At 36.4% G+C, this 17,333-nt stretch overlaps 1 protein-coding gene and 1 long non-coding RNA gene across 3 annotated transcripts in view; both read left to right on the top strand.

The window, feature by feature from the left end:
• Positions 1–17,333, top strand: part of FAF1 (Fas associated factor 1) — a 170,009-nt gene that overhangs the window by 22,212 nt on the left and 130,464 nt on the right. The window contains exons 2-4 of one of the 2 annotated variants that reach the window (XM_030496206.1): positions 13,297–13,343; positions 13,595–13,713; positions 16,324–16,528. In XM_030496206.1, coding sequence (XP_030352066.1) covers positions 16,459–16,528 — 70 coding nt within the window. In that variant the 5' untranslated portion in view covers positions 13,297–13,343; positions 13,595–13,713; positions 16,324–16,458. Of the gene's footprint in view, positions 1–13,296; positions 13,344–13,594; positions 13,714–16,319; positions 16,529–17,333 lie in introns of both variants that reach the window. The other variant, XM_030496205.1, reaches the window with a different exon arrangement.
• Positions 926–2,392, top strand: LOC115612197. Its single transcript, XR_003992913.1, has 2 exons — positions 926–1,252; positions 1,887–2,392. It is a non-coding gene; the product is annotated as an uncharacterized LOC115612197 (long non-coding RNA).

Genomic DNA, 17,333 nt, shown 5'->3' with positions numbered 1-17,333 from the left:
GTTATAATGTATAGTAAATCTTGGTACAACTTGGTAAAAACTAATACACTAATGATGTCTTTTGTCTGTTTTTTCTAACTGGTTTGCTCTGCAAAAGCTTTGATGTGGTATCTCTTTGTACATGTTTTTTGATTGATTTGAATTAGTCTGCCTCCAGAAACTAGGTGCTTAATCTAAGTCTGGCACATGGCCATTTCTTCTCCTGGAATGTGGGACAGTATTGACATATGTTTAGCAGCTCTCTTGTTTCATTCCAAGCAGGCTGCATTTTAGCGGCTGGAGAACCAGGACTACACATTATGGTGACAGTGTTCTTCACATTGGCCCCTTTTATCTTGTGTTGTTGACCTGCTGTTTTCTTTACTTCAGAGTTGCATACTGAATATAGCACGCATTTGACAGCACTCACCATGAACTAGTGAAGAGTTCGTGGTATGTTCCTCATTAGGACTAGATCTGAGGGATTTTGACTATTAGGAACACTGGTTTATCTGTGTATTAACAACATTCTCCCTGTGGTCAAACAAACAATCACATCTGCCTGTGGAAACCAGAGGTTTGTATCCCAATTCTTTTTAAGGAGCTTTTAAAGTTTTGATTTAGACAGATGTTCTCTTCTGGATCTTTGTGTCCTGTCAAATATGCTATTGTCAGTTCAGTTAGTTTATGCTCACTGTTACTGCACTGAGTTGCCTGGACAGCATTCAGAATCCTGCTGCCAGGAGAGCTAAGGAAGAAGGAAGTTCAGAGCTAGGTAATGACAATTAGTGCTGGTGGACGGGCATCCCTCTGGTGCAAGCGTCCTGTGGGCATGGTGCCTTGTTCTCCAGGAAATGCAGGAGTTGCAGGTTTCTTGTGTGTCCAGCTGCAGCCTTAATCTCTTCTAGTAGGACGCAGTTAAATTGTATGTGAACTTTTCTTTTACAAAGGGTAACAGAAAGCCCTTTTGGAAGTTTTTAATGTTATTTCTGCTAAATTAGCAATCCCTGCTTGCAAAAATAATTGATTTCTCATTCTTTATATTTCCAGCTTTTTGAAGGTCCCATAGTGACGTTTCTGTGTATTGCGTAAGCTCGGGTGCATGCTGTGCATTTTACGCAGCCAGGTGGTACCAGAGAAGACTAGCTAATTCTTAAAACCCCCATGATTATTAAATTCATTGTTTTTCTTTACTTCTGAATGCCTGCATCTTGAGTAAAACATATATTTCCTTTTTATATTTTCTACATTGAAGACTGTATGAAATGTGCAGGTTTTGTATTTGACCCTAGCGTCCACCAGTAATGAACTGCAACTTTTGGAAACATGCTCCAGTATTCATGGGGCTATTTGTATAAACCTAAGATGACCTATCTAGGGCTATATTTATCAGTGTTATTCCCCATTTGTGATCATGTATCTTTAAGTCAGGTTTTCTGGACTTTATCGTATAGGCAGAAGGTTCTTGAAAGAGCAGGCTGGTGTTCAGATCCAGGGCTGCACCAGTCAGACCTTTACAGTTTGATGTTTCCACTGTAAAATCCAGATGCTTTGCTTTTATTATGCCATTTATATTGCGCATTTGCTGCAGTGGACTCTCATACTCTCCACTCCCACTTTTATGTTCAGATTGAGAATGACTCTATTTTTGCTTTAAATATGTTCAGCTACGCAGCCTCTAGTTATTCTCTCAGTTCTCTCTTTATTGCTGCATTCAATCATTCCTTCTCGCATTCTCTCTTTTGCAATCTAACTTTGAATTACATCTCTTCCCCGGTTGTTGGCACTCATTTTCTAGCACAATATAGTTGATTCTTACGTAGTAAGTATCAGTAAGTTAATGTTTAATATAATTCTTTCCCTCTGCATTTGGTGGTGGGTCTATAGGCAGCTGTAGCAATGTGTAGGTCTATAGGCAGCTGTAAGCATGGTATGACTTTCCACACAGCTGTATGCACATTCATCTTAGAACAAAACACCACCACGAATACATGTGGAGGAAATTAAGACTCTTTACTTGCAGTGTGCAGAATACTGGTGCTGCTTTGTCACCTCAGTAATGTGCTTCAAGGAGGGAAGATTACCTCAGCAGCAAGGTAGCCCAGTCTTGGTGGTCCTACCAAATCCAAGCTGCTTTCTTCTGAGACTTACGATAGTGGCAGTAGTTGATACCTCAGGTGATGCAGGAAAGTGTTTAATATATTGCCACTGTGACAGTCATTTCACATGAATTGCAGATTGCAGTTGATCCCGTTGTGTCTCTGCATCAGTCTTGGTCCGTTGCCTGCAAGTGGTCTGTTTGGCATCAGAAGGTGGTCAACAGAGCAACTACAGTTTTAAAATAAAATGGAGCCAAACCAAATAAAAATGTCACATACATGTTCTGACACATGCGAGCAAAGAAACAAGCTTACTGAAGGGAGAATAAAAGTAGAAAATGTCTAACTTGTGTGTTCTAAACTTCTGATTGTTTTGAATAAAACTACTATTGTATTATATAGGTTGGTGCCTTGGATTTCCTCCCCCCCCAAAAAAACCCAAAACAAACAAAAAACTTAGGTGGTCTTTGGATTTGTTTTCCTGTTTGCATGACCCTTCACTCTTTCAAAGGAGGTTGAGAAACTGCTTGGATCATGTTAACATTGCCACGTCTTGTGATTTTTATAAGGAAACCTATGAAAGCTGTAATCAAAGCTGTAGCTGCTGATAGTGTGTAAATATCCAAGAATCTTAAGTTTCACAGTGTTCCCCTGTAAAAAGTGAGCCTGGGAAGGAAGAGAGCAGTGTTGGGCTTGTCTATAGAGAAAGATTTGAAAACTAACTGTTTTTCTCAGCTGTAGTCTGCTATCCCAAAACTTCTAGATTCCCATAGATCTTGCCTGGGACTATTCAGGTAAAAAAACAACTCTCAAAATACCCCAACAAATAACAGCTAAATTGAGTACTAGACCCAGAGGGATGTTTGGTTTCTTCAATTTATTTCTGTCTTTTTCTGGTTTTGTCTTGAGGTAGGTGAATGTGTAAGAAATACAAACTCTTCTTTCCCCACCCTTGAGGAAATTGCTGTGTCTGAGCTTTGTCTGAGAAAGGTTGTTGGGAATTTGGTGAAAAAAGCTTTAGCATCTTTAAACTGCACCTCTGCTGAAATGCAGTGCTTATTTCATGGAAGAAGTCTTGGCAGCCTCAGAGCTTGGGAAGACTGGAACTTTCATTGTGGGAAACTGGTGCTGTGCAGTGTCATTCTTGTCTTCTACGTTCAAGGCACTACTAAAATATTAACATTGTAAAATTATTTGTTTGGTAGATGACTAACTGTATTTAGGGCTCATTTTGGTGTACCATGTTTAAATGGATTGAGGCCAAAGGATGTGTTCGCAACTTGATGGAAACCATGAATTAGGCTTAAATACATGAATTATTTTGTCCTTCGTTTTGAAGACAGTCGTTTGGGAGGATGAAAAAACTGATGGCTCTCAAGGAGGTAGGGATTTCTCTTTTGGGTTTAAGGCAGTTAAGAGTCATGGCTTTAAACATGTTTTCTTTAGTGCTGTTCAACATATGCTTTGCAGTTTTGTTGATCCATCAGAAGAGACTAATTCTTACATTGCTGATTGAAGGAAGATGTAATGGGGTATATATCTTACCCACAGGGTAAAACTGGTGTAGCTTGGGCAAAGTGTCTTGTGGATGAACACCCTTTTGTTCCTGTTATACTGGAGTAATTCTTCAGTATCTGAAGAAATCTGTATCTTTCATCCCTTCACAATTTTAGCAAATATAATGGTTGTCTTGCAGTCTAGTAGATGATTTTCTAGACATTAAGGGGATAATGTTTATCTGAAAGAGTTCATTTTGTTTCGTAACTGTGGATTTTAGTTTTTCTGATAGAAAAAGCCTGCTTTATTCACTGGGGGATAATAAAGGGATTGTGATTATGTATTTTATGGCTGTGTTTTGTAGCCATGTTGCTGTGATGATGCATATGAAATGTTAATGTCTGCCCAGAAAGATTGCGGAGGAGATTTTTAGGTAAAACTTTGCTGCCAACAAGATAAAGTAAGCTGCGTCTTTCCTTTCCAAATAACAGATGGGATTTAGTTACTTCAGAAATAAGCTCCTTTACTGAAGCCTTTCTTGCATAGTGATCAAACAAGCAATGGGACTAATAAACTTAGATTTCTGTTCATGGAAAAAGACTCATTTCTTGTAATAGAGTTTTGTGTTCTGAGAATAACCAAAAAGCAGCACCTGGGATCACAGTAGTGCCTGGTAGTATTGCTGTAGCTATATGTATGCATTGCTCACCTTGTCATATGTTTTATAAATACTTATTATCAGAGGCTGTTACCTCTGTATTGGCAATTTCTATGAAGATTGCTTACCATTAATTTGTCCTGAGACATTTGAATTTAAAAGCAAGTTTCTAGAATATATTAATAGTGAAGTGGCTGGTAATGAGGTATCTGTAAGTAGTTTGTAGTATATTACTTTGTGACTAGTTGAACTGAAAATTGCATACATCTTATAAATGTGTGTTTGACAGGTGATTAGTCTCTCATGGAGTCATGCTGGGAATGTATGAGTAGTAGAAAAATGAAGTAAATGATTTAATTTAAGAACCAGCATCTGTGCCAATGCTATGACTGTTTTCCAAGTGACCCTTAATTGTGAAAGGTTTTACCACAGAAGCTAGGAGTCATCTAGATCCAACAGGTTTTTAAAGCTGAGTGTTTTAGAAATGGGTTTACTTAGAATACTATTGAATATCTTAACATTTCTGTCTTAGTTTTGTTTAAATAAACTCCCTTTAGCTGGCCGTTAAAGACCTGGCTTGCTGCAGCACCTGAAGGATAGCATAAGGAGAGACAAGCTGTAGGCTACCTACTTCGGTTTGGGATTTTTCTGGTTTCCAAACTCTTAAGCTAAATCTTGCATAATTATTCTTTTATTATGGATTAGTGATTAGGTACTCTGTTGATTAAAGTGGGGTGATTTGAAAACTGTTGTATAAGGCGTTTGATGTTACTGTAGCTTTTCAGTGAAGGGGCCTTAATCTGTGGGCAGTACTTCTAAGACTTCAATTATCTTGTGCCCTGAGATTTCACCCCTAGTAGTACTTGCTAAGACCTAGTGTGTAATAACAAGTGATTAACAAAAACAATCTATTTTTTTAAAGATTTAACAAAAAGTATCTTGTCTTGGGGTATCCCCAACCTGTGCATTTTAGTGTTGTCATTCATACTTAAATGAAATAATTAGGAGAGAGGTAGAAATGTTCAGTACATGGGTATTTTTTCAGGCATAGCCTTTGTTTTATCTGACTCTCCTGCTGTCTGGCTTAACATTTTAAGGAGTAGAAAAATATGTTTTGACATCAAACATAAGCAATACTTTCCATTAGTACAGAAGATGAAGCAGTATTAGTATAAAAAGTGATGTTACTGGCTAGCACCAACATACGTATACGTGTATTGAAGTAGCAGACACATCGTGGTCTTCTGCTCTCCCTTTCTATATAAAAGCGTTTTGAGTTGATAGTTCAGAGTAGGTTATTTTCCTTTATTCATGCTGAAATAGTTGGAGCTCAGATAGATACTGATCCATAAACTTCTTATAAATCTGTTCATGTTATTTATTTTCATTCCTCTAGGGAAAAAATCAAGTTATGAATTTATTATAGAGATTGTGCTTTGTTTGAGGAATTATGCAGTGACAATATAAAATTAAAGAACTGTGCAAAATGTGTATTTTTTTCCCCAGGATTCTATAAGTATATGTAACTGTTGAAAGGCTTCCTAGTGCATTTCGGCATGTTGTAGGAACTACAGGAAAAAGTTTGCTGAAGCCACCAAAGAAATAGGGAGAAATGGGAAACCACATCTAGAGTGCTAATTGTAAACTATTTCAACACGTGCTGTCTTGCTGATGAAGTGAATCGTCTGTATGAATATATTCATGTGGCATTTTTTGATGAAATGTTAATTTTTTGCTTTATTAGCAATTCTATTGTTTTGCAGCTTTTCATGAAGTGCATTAGTTGTAAAGAAAGCAAGCTGAAATAAAGCAGAATGCATAGAAGATATTTCATTGTAGTTCAATTACAGTTTTTGGTTAAATTTTAACCACGATGGGGACAAATGTTGGCATTCTGTAAAAACTTTGTGGGTGTAACTTCACGTCTAGCACTTGGAAATACTTTGAGACTTGCAAAACTGGGGAAACGCCAGCAAGTAGAACACAAGCTACAGGAAAAAGCTGACTCATTTCTTTGCCTTGCAAAGCCTACCAGAGATAACAAAGGTAAAGGTTGCTTCTGTAACTACTGGGGCACAATTAGGAATTTTTTTTAATTTAAATATTATTGCATTCATTTAAAAATCCAAACTGAATAATATCTTTTAGAACTTACAGCAGTCCTTATTTGTTGAAGTAATGGTTTCAAAGTAGCTGTGTATGTAGGAAAGTGATAGTGTATCTTGTTTGTAGAAAGCTTCTGGTCTAAAATAACTGGTATTTCTGCAGAAAGTTTTACGGAATTTCTTGTTTAGAATAATGCATCACAGACTTGCCTGTAACAGACGAGCTGATGGTTTCATAAAGCTGCACTGAAGCCATGTTCCTCTGCTAGGGACTCTCATAATACAATCTCAAGATCTTGGGGCATAGAGAAGTGATTGTATTACAGCTGATTACAGCAAACCTTTTTTATTAATCCAGATTGACTGCAGTAACTGACTGATACTCGCAGTACGTCTTTGTCAGCATCAGTGAGTGAAATTTCTGCTGTTTGGTCCCAATTTTTTTTACATTTTCCTTGTAAACTGATCGGAAGAAAAGTCTATGCGTAGTCTTACTTCTATCCAGTTTCCTGGAACCACAGTATCGGCAGGTCAGAACAAATGTTTTGACACGTCTGCATCTGGCATTACCTGTTATTATCAGTTCTGTTGAAAATACAAGCCCAAATTAGTATTTAACAAAAATAAATTTATTAGGGGAGTGTTATTTCAAAACTTTTACTATATGGATGCAGCAGAACCCCTGCAAGTTAGTTTCATTGTAAGAAATACTTCTGTGCTCAAAAGGAACTAATAAATCTTTGTGCTTCTCCTGTTTTGCTTTACTGTTGTATATAAAAGTATGTTCCTTTGTCATGTAGATTTATAGTTTGGAAGCAATTTAAAATTCATTTTTGCTTTTTCGGTCCTTTCATGCATGTTTTGTCTCACTAATGCTTTCCTTTATACCTTATCATTTAATTATTTGGTTTTCCTCTCTGGATAACATTTGTTCAGTTTTGTTTTTTGTTTCCTTTTTTAAAGCTCCCCATTGTACAAAGCATTTGGAATTTTGTCATCCATTTATCTTGTTTGAGCATCAAATAAAATCATGGATTTAAAATCTTTAGGGTAAGCAATTTATCATGTAAAAGCAGCAAAGTTGGAGTAAGACTATTATATTTCAGGGCAATATCACATTTAGCCCAAATTAGGACTAGAATTAGTTACAATGGAATTAGAATTGTAAACAGAGTAGTATAAATGGCCCTTTTGGTGGTGTGGAAATATATAATGAAATACAAAAGATAAGAAATATTTTTCTAGTGTATTATATAGATTGTGTAATGAGGGCCTTTTAGTATATTTCTTTACACTTTTGGCTTTTGAAAAAACAGGTTTTATTTGCTTAAATGTAAGCAGGATGGATTGATAGCACAGAGAAATACTGGATATTTCCAACATATAAGAGTTATAATTTATTTTTATTCTACAGATCTCAAAATCATGATGTATTTGCTTGTGTGTCATCTCTCCTTCTGTAGCGAGGTTTTATGTGTAGGATTTGATGTTACAATCACTTGTGTAATTAGACTGAGAAACAAATCTAAGATTAAATGCTGAAAGGGTCAGTCAAATGTTAAAATAGGTTTCTGTTTGTAGTGTGAAACAACAGAACAACCACTTGTTGGTTATATTTCAAAACATAGTCCTGCTGCTAACACCTCTTTCTCTAAGACAAGGAGCTGACTTTATGTTTCTGGTGGAGAAAACAGCATGGGGTAAACTTTGTGAATTGGCGATTTGAGGAAAATTGTTTTTCTATCAAGAAAATCTTAAATATATAGTAGGAAGAAAAGGCAAAATGGACAGGGAAGACACAAAATGCAGAATTTTGGTGTGTGTTCATTTGTTTGTTTGTTTTAGCTTACCAGACATTTTTAAACCAAAAGTAAAATCTAGGAGTTGTAGCATTTGGGGAAGAATATAGATTTTTGAAAGTTATAATAAATTAATCCCTTCATCAAAGAAGGCTCTTACTGTTTCATAGAAATAATTAAATATGTGAATTATGAGGCTATTACAGTACATGGATTACAACAAAAATTATAATTACTGGAAATCTGGATGTGTCTGACCTACAGAAAATCAGGGGATTGGAAGAAAATGCCCTATGAGCAAATTACTCCATTATATTTCCTCGTTACTTTCTGAAGCAGTTGATACCATTTGGTTGGACATCTTTGGATTTTGAATTAATCAATCTGCTATGGCAGCTCCTATTACTCTGTGTCTCATCTGTGTATTGTGTTTGCTTAATGTAAACCTTCTCGAATTTTAGCTGAACAAATGGAAAATCTATGTGGGCTTTGTAAGTAGACTGAAATGGTCTTACTGGCTGAATTCAGTCAAACCTAAATAAAGCTTTTGAATTCTGTGTGAGCTGATTGATACATAAACTTGTACTGGTTGTGTTAAGCCGATATGGTTATTTATCTCAATGAAACTCATGCAGCTTCCACATGTGCATGGCATTTATATCTCTCTAGCCTCTTCTTCTGAAAGAGTTAATCTGCCAGCATCATGCTGCTTGAACTGGCTTTCTTCTTTTGCTTAGAGATGTGTTTTCTAATACCCTATTTTGGAAAGTTGATCTTATGTTATGCTTTGTAAAAGCTCTTGCTCTTCATTGTGATAGGGGTTGGAATGGGGAAGGTTTCAAAGGACAATATCTAGGGTAGGGTCTGTATCTGGCCAAAACCATTGTGTGGTATGGAGATTGGAAAGGAAAGGGAACAAGGGTGGCCACAGACGAGGATCTTTGCCCACCTTACCCATTGCAAAAGCCTCTAATTACAATTTTGCCTGGGCCTTCTTTGAATTCTTAAGATAATTCATCTAAACATCACTTTTAAATTCTGGAAATTTAGAAGCTACCTCCCATCTGTAGTTCATGAAGAGGAAGGAGTTCCCCACCTTGTTTGAATATGCAGTCAGTATATGTAGACCTCTGCTTTTAAATAGTACAATTGGCAAATCCAGTCCATCTTCAAACTGAGTGATCACCACTGAGAATTTTAAACTCAGAAGCTTAATGTTTGTGCTATCTAAAATACTACAGTTTGCCCATAAGTATTCATAGGACCCTCACTCCCCTAGGATGAGGGTTACTGTAAGATGTGCTTAATTGCTTTTAAATGGTTAGTACTATAATTGTATTTTGAGAGAATTAATTGTATTTTGAGAGAAATCGTCAACATTGTTGCTCCAGCTTATTAAGAAATGGTGGTTCGTGGTTTTTCTGACACTGTTTTGTACTCATAAAAGATAGTCACATTTAGTCAGAACTAACCTATTTAAACTAATATTCCCTTTAGGAAAAGCTTTAAATTTCACAGTCTGCTTCACAATGTTCTTTAGGCACTTAAATAATTTCAGTCTGTAGAATACTGCAGAGCTTCTGCGTTGCCCAAACTGTTAATGAATTTGGTAACCTTTCATTAACCTTATTGCTTTATTGTTTGCTATGTTTCTGGGAAACAAAAGGTTGGATTTAATATATTTTGATATTGTAATTTGGAAGCTTGCTGATGAAACAAACATGAGGAAAAGTGTTGTTACTTTGAACCGTTGTAATTGATGTCCATCAGTCCAATATTCTTTTATCTTCCTGTTTTCCCATTCATTTAAGTGAACAAGATTCTCAGTAACGTTTATCAATATATCCTCTACTGCTGCATGATGGAGTCACAGAGCACTTGAGATTGGAAGCTATTTCTGGGTGTCTGGTCCAAAGCAGGTTCAATTAGATCAGGTCATGCTTGATAAATTCTTAAATGAACCGTTTCAATTCCTGGGTATATGACTGACGTCTTTAAACAAAATGTATAAATCAAGAATAACTAAATTTGGCTTATAATTTCCTAAAATAAATTGTAGTTGTTTGAATGTTGTCACTGAAACAATAATGATGTCCTCCTTTCTATCCCTCTGTTCCAAGTTTGAACAGTGTTATGCTAGAGTTTGTATATGGATAGCACTGAGCCATACCTGAGATTCTTGGCTTTGGGAAAAAGTCTTAGAACCTGTTAAAGTTGTGGTACCCAGTATCCAACACTGGCACTAGTGGATATACAGTGTGAGAACAGCGTGAGCATGGAGTGCTGCTTCCCTGGTAGCACTCTCAGTAACAGGTTATTGGAAGCTGGAGAAATTTTCTGAGCCAGATATGGTATCTTTATGTTTAATAATCCATGAGTAGATTTAATGCACCAGTTATTAAAATTGTTTCGAGGGTAATACATCTTTTAAATTACTGTATAGCAGTCACACAGGCTGTTTTTGATGATCAAATGATCCCTGTTTGGAAAGACAAAAAAAATTTAATATCTGTGAATGTTTGCTTAACCATAGAGACCTGATCCTCTCTCAAAGGGGACTGACATTGGGGAAGAACAGCCTGGAACAAATCTTGCCTTAATAACTTGTTATTTTTAAAAGTTTTCTTTTTTCTTTTTTTTTTTTTAATCTTTTTTTATAGTCACAACCTTCCTCCTGTGAATTTCTAAAGCAGATGGTTTTTCCTTTTTCTTATTTTCTTTGCAGGGTCTACTTATAGATGTCTTGTAAGAACATGGATATTTAATATTTATGCAATATCTACATGTGCACTGCTACCATTTGCTGTCTACATAATTTTAGTCTTCTATCTTGCTTAACAAACAGTGTCCACACTCTTCATTTTTACAGTGTGGTTAATAGAGGTCTTTCCATCAAAAAAGTACATAGTGCTGCTGCTGTTTTTTCTTCTTACTACTGCGCCCCTTAAATGTCATCAAGTTTACAAAACTGGGGATGCGAACGAGTGAGTTATTCAGTTTTAAAGAAAGTAGCTTGGAGCCTCTATCATATTTAACCCCTCTAACTAGACTTAGAAGAAACGTGAGCTGATTTAGTTCTGTAAGACTGAGACATGAGGTTTGACAGGAGAAGTATGGAAATGCTATGCTGTGGTTTATTTCTTCATAGCTGAAGCAGCTTCTTTTTCTCTGAGTAAAGGGAATTCTGTTGCACCAGTAGATCATTATTAGTGCGGGTCCTGTGGTACCAAATCCTGTAGTTGCTCTCTATCCTACAGATGCAAAATAAAGGGTATTTCTGTCTTTTAACTACGTTTACCTGTTGATTGACAAATTAAATGAATGTTGCTGAAGAGTATGAGGGGGGAGAAAATCCAGAAAAACTCAAACAAACCAAAACCTCCCACTCTTTCCTGGAGGTTTATTAGATGAATATGATCAAGAGCTATATATGACTGCAAAAACCACAATGATGATAAACGAGATATATTGTTAAATAGAAACCAGTGATTCTTGCCATGCATGGTGGATAAACTGATTTAAACTGACCTGGTAGGAAGCTTTGTTTTCACTGTAGTTTAATACAGCCTCATGGGTAGCTGCTGTAGGTTATAGATACCAGTAAAAAATCATGTTTATTCAGAGACAAAGAAACCATAGCATTTAAATCGTGATGTCATCTATTTTTGTGTGTTTATTAAGCACTTCAGCAGCATTTTGTTTTTTTAGTGTCAATTTGTAAAAATGATGTTGATAGATGATGAGTGTCTATAGTTCGGTTACAGTATATGACTTTGGCCTCTTGGAGTATCAGGGAATCTGTGAGCTTCTAAACATCAGTGTTCTCTTCATCAGGGACCAGACACCATTCACCAAATACACCTGTCCAACAGGTCACATATATCTGACGTGAGAATGGATATTATAAGTTGCGATAGAAGTGCATTAATTGCTGCTGGTACAGCAGAAAATGGAGATCAGCGGGATGCTACAAGCTCTCTTTAATCTCACTGTTAAGCTTAACAAATATACACCTGTGAACACAATAGTGATTATAAAGTTCATCAAAGAGCATAACTAGAATTAGTCTTTTGAAGTCTTTTTTTCTCCTCTTCAGAGTTTCTTTTGAATTCTTCCTTGTTCCTTGTCAAATTCCCTTCTGTGTTAGTCCACCTTATCTGCCCACTGCTGGGCTAGGATTAAAAGTTTGAAGTTAGGTAGGGTTCTGACATCTTTACTCCCGTATCTTCTAACAATTATCAGAACAAATTTTAATCAGCTGAGGAGTAAAACATGTAAGTCATCTTTACCAGCTCACATGGTATCACTTCTACTGCTCCTCAAATCTGAAAAGTCCTAGCAATGGGATGATTTTGTATTATATTTTTATAGGTAATAACTCTGCAACATCAAATAAGACCAAATCTGAATGCAACTTGCCAGGTTTGTACTTGCGTACCTATAAGTAATATTATGTGTATTCTTGATAATCTGGATAGCATAAATTGTACTTTAAAAATACTTCCATTTCTACCTGAAGATTGTTTGAATTTTGGATTCCCTGGCACATGAGGACTCTTAAGAAGCTACATGGTATTTATACATGTGAGCTAGAAGGAGGCTGTTTGGAAGGCATAGGTGTGATCGAGGCATGTGCACTGTTGAGTGGCGGTTTCTGCTGACCTCAGCAATTTGTGAACACATCGGGCCTGCAGCATGCAGTATATGTGCAGCTGTGCAGGTTTATAGGTTTGTGCAGGTCTGATACTTATGGGAAACATTAGATTTTCTATGTACGTGCTGTCTGGCTGCCTTGTCTGTGCACAGTTAGCTCGATGTATTGAAAGCCATATGTTCACTCTATGTATGTACTAAGTGTACAAAGTGTTAGCTTTACTGAGCATGGGCTGTGCAGTTTATTCCTATGCATTCCACCTGGGAAATCCATCGCAAGCCTACAGGAGCCTGAGCTTCACTTTGTGTTCTTTTTCACTTAAATATGATTTTTATTTTATGCAGGTACTTCAGTGACAATATCATTTACCAAGACTATTCATTGAATGGGGAACATTTTATGGCATATTTTAAAGCAAGCTAATGACTCTTTAAAACATTATAGAAGTTCTGATGTATTTCTGTTGCTCTGCATGCTTGACTCAAAACTTGTTTTCTCTTTTCAGGCAGCTATAAATGGTGTAATACCACAAGAAAACGGCATTCTACAGAGGTAAGCACGGAAGACTGGAGTAGTACACACAGGGAATGATGCTGGGTAATAATTATGTTTTTTGTTCCTGAATCCTGATAAGATGATGTAATTCTCTTTTTAAAGCACTTTCTGGAGCCACAAATTCTATTCCTGGCAAAGCAGATTTAACGTTCAGTTTTTCCCATACTGATGGAGCACCAGCTCAAACACCTATTCAGATTAGTTAGTTTTTATTTTGAATTCATTGGTTGTTGGGTCATTCTGTGCAGGGTTTTACTGTAAAGTCTGGGTTTTGGTGTGCTTTCTTGGATACCAGGACTTGCCACACAACCTCCCCCCTCCAATATCTAACAATTTGTAAGGCAAATCCACAGATGTTCCTGATTAAGTATTTTCTTTCTCCTTATGCATTTTTAAAGGTATTGGTATTCCATGCTCCCCTGTCCCTGGCCTAAAGTGTTTGTAGTTTTGTAGGGGGTTTTTTTGAGGGGTGGTTGTTTTACTTATTTAATTTTTTAAAATTGAATTACAGGTAGCAGATTCTGTGTTAGACGAAGTAAAGTTGCTTCCTTCTAAAAGTAGCTTTACTGATTTTCTGTCAGCTTCTGAATTAAATTTTGGCTTGTATACTGATGCTTGGTTATCTTGAAGTCATTGAAGCACGAGCTCCTAAACGCTGATGAGGCAATTGGAAACAGCAGAGGAGGAATTGAGCTATTTTAGAGATAGTAAAATAGTGTTTAAAATTTTGTTCAGAAAAATACTCAATGTACTATTTTAAAAAAGGTTATTTTAGTGAGGAAAAAAGATACATAATGTAGGTAATGTGGTGTTTTGGCATCTCTGTCAGTACTTACTAAAGTGATCATTAAATAGGCAGTTTTTGATTCAGGAAAAACCTGATTTGCTCAGAAGAGTTACTAGATGTTTAGTTACTGTAAGACCTACCTAGGCAATTTGAGATCAAGTCTCGGTTGCGTTGAGCACTCTTTCTACCTATGTTAATAAGTCCTGACCTCAAAGCATTTGTCTGCAAAATACCAGAAGCCATTTGGTCAGGAGGAAGGAGCTGGGGAGCGGTTATGCCTGACTTGGGTAACAAGCTGGTCCAGTGTCCACTTCCAACTTCCTTCCACACTAATTTCTTAATGTTTAGAAATCATTAGACAGTCAAATGTGTCTCAAATAACCTTTTTTCTTCCTTCCAAGGGAAGTGGTTTATAAGGAGGCTCAGAAGACTTAGCAACATAGATTCCAGTGGTTTTCACATGAGGCTCATTTTACTGCTGTGAGGCTTTTTATGTTCCATTAGGGGTTGCTAGTCAGATATGTAGGATGCCTTTTGTGATGGAATCAAATAGAATTAATACAATTGGTCTTGAAGTAAGTTAATTTATTAGTGGGGAAAAAATAGATTTTGTTTTATAATGCAGTGGTGTTGCCTAAAAAAATAAACAACAAAAAAAATCTAGTCCTGAAAATAAGGATATTCATTGCTTCTTGGGTCTGTTAACAAAATGGTTATAGTATTTAATTCATAGTTGGCCATCAGATTTCAGACAGTAACATATCACTCTGTATTTATGCTTTTTTTGAATCCTGAAAATAAGGCTGTTTCCTGTACTCTTTAGACCTCTGAAGTGGGTCTTTGACCTTTGAGCATGGGTTTTTGAGAGTGGGTCTTGGTAGCTGGGAATTCATCCTTCTGCACCTGCTGATGTCAGAAGTGAAGGAGCCCCTTGTTTTACAAGCATAATGCATTGTTCTTTTTCAAATGTGGAAGGCACAATGATGGGATTTGCAATAGCTGTGTATAATTTCTGCACTTCTGTGACATGCATGCCATCCACATTGATGCTTTTTTAAGTTCAGGCCTCTTCTAGCTGGCAGATTTGACTTGCTTTAAGCATAATTTCTATAGAGAGATCTTGTGGTATTTCAAGGAGAGAATGCATTTTTAAGAATGGAAATGAGACAATTTATCTCAGCATTTCTAAATCCTTCTTTGCTTGGCTTCCATTCTTTCAGTGCAGACATTTTATTAGCTTGCATCCTCCATCATGATATCCTGTAACTGCCCAGCTAATCTTCCTGATAAGAACATCCTCAAGAGAAAGTTCTAGGCTTACCCTGTGAAGTTTCTTGCCTTCCAAATTCGATTTCTGTACATCATAGTACATGCCACTGGAGTAATGTTCCTGAAATTTCATATTTTGTTGCCTTTGTTTCTAATCGCAGTTATATGCTGCTTGTGGAGAGATTCACTGAGGAAGATGAAGTGCTTCTGGGTAGTGAGGGTTTCCCAGTTCATTCTGACTTGTAATGCTGTATGTATCCTTGAGCCAGGTATGGAGACATCCTTATATGAATGTCCAGGAGGCTTGAAGGATTTTGAACTTAAAGGCAAGCTAGAATTCAGCATTTCATTACTGTTGTACTTCTAGGTATTTTTTGCAATATATACTTCATTATCTGAATTTATTTACCTGAAGTACTATCTTCACATCTGACTTGTTTTCCACTAGTTTGCTATTGGAAGGTACCAATCCATACGCAGTATTTTAAGCTTTATTTCTTATTCTCACTTCCATTTGATACTAGCCCAATGATGTAGAAGGCTGGTTGTTGCTATGGTGCCAAGTTTTGTACGGTGACAGCACTGCTTGAACAGGAAATAAGCCTTCTCATCAAGATAATTCTGATATTAATTACACAGTGAACTATAGTCTGAAATAATGCATTAAATGCTTGTTTGTCATCTAAGCTGTTCTCTTATATCACTTCTGAGTCATTGAAGTGTTAATATTAATGATATGAAAGTTATGTTCTAATTATTAATAAACCAGTATTTTCAGATATGACTCTGTAGTTTATTCAAGAGGTATGTGCTGTGGACCATAGTAAGTGACTAATACTGTTCATTTTGCTTTGCTAACTTTTATTTAAACATATCAAGCTGTTCTTTTTAAACCTTCTTATCTCCATATCTTTCAGTGAGTATGGTGGAGAGACTTTACATGGACCAGCATATGGCCCCACAAGTCATTCTACAGCAGCTTCTTCAACTCCTTCCTCATCCTCAGCATTTCGCCATGTAGTGCCATCTAGACAAATAGTGGAAAGACAACCTCGAATGCTTGACTTCAGGGTTGAGTACAGAGACAGAAATGTGGATGTAGTACTTGAAGACAGCTCCACAGTTGGTAAGGATTTGTGAAAATGCAATGAAAATTGCTGTGGTAAAATTGTTAAAAACAAACAAAGACCCAACCGCAAAATTCTAAATCCAAAAAACAAGGCAAACCAGACCAAAAACCTTTCCAAAAGAAGAAAGACCCCCAGGAAATGCAGCCTTCACAGCTTCTAACCATTTTCAAATCTCTTTGCAGCTTTAAAAAAATAAAAATTTCACTAATCCATTGTAAAGGTTAGTGATCTATGAAATATTTATTTTGAAATCCAGTTTTCTTATGAACTTGCTTCAGAAACAAAATGGACATTACTGATCAAGTGGAGGCATGAAGATGTAATTTGGAGTAGGATTAGCATAGATGCAGTCTACTAATAAGCAGATGATCTTGGCATTTCCTTTTTGAATCTGTATGGCATCTCTTTCTGTGCAGGATTAGTGGCAAGATTAGAGGAACCCTTTCCAGTGTGAAGAGCATGATTGCATTCTTCTTTCTTCAAGTTTTGACTCTTTTCGTGCAAATTAAGATTTCTTTTATCAGCTCTATTGTCTTTATCCTAAAACCGATGCATTTTGTGACAGTATGTTAGAAATATGCTATTGTTAGTATTGCAGAATGTGTTATTTTTTACATTCCCCAAACTGGGAGTTAATTTTGCTAAGAAGAGTATTTTTTTCAATTTTTCATTTTTAGTGCAGTCTCTGTGCAGATAAAAATAAGGAATAATATGAAGAAATAGTTGATCAAAACAATTTTCAGTGCTGCAGCCTTATGTCTGTGATGAAATTTTGAAAATGAAACTTTTGATCCTTAGTTG

Source organism: Strigops habroptila, chromosome 8, assembly GCF_004027225.2.
Source record: "Strigops habroptila isolate Jane chromosome 8, bStrHab1.2.pri, whole genome shotgun sequence".
NCBI classification, from domain to species: domain Eukaryota; kingdom Metazoa; phylum Chordata; class Aves; order Psittaciformes; family Psittacidae; genus Strigops; species Strigops habroptila.
The sequence above is the reverse complement of the archived record's forward strand: the minus strand, read 5'-3'. Positions and strand labels throughout refer to the sequence as shown.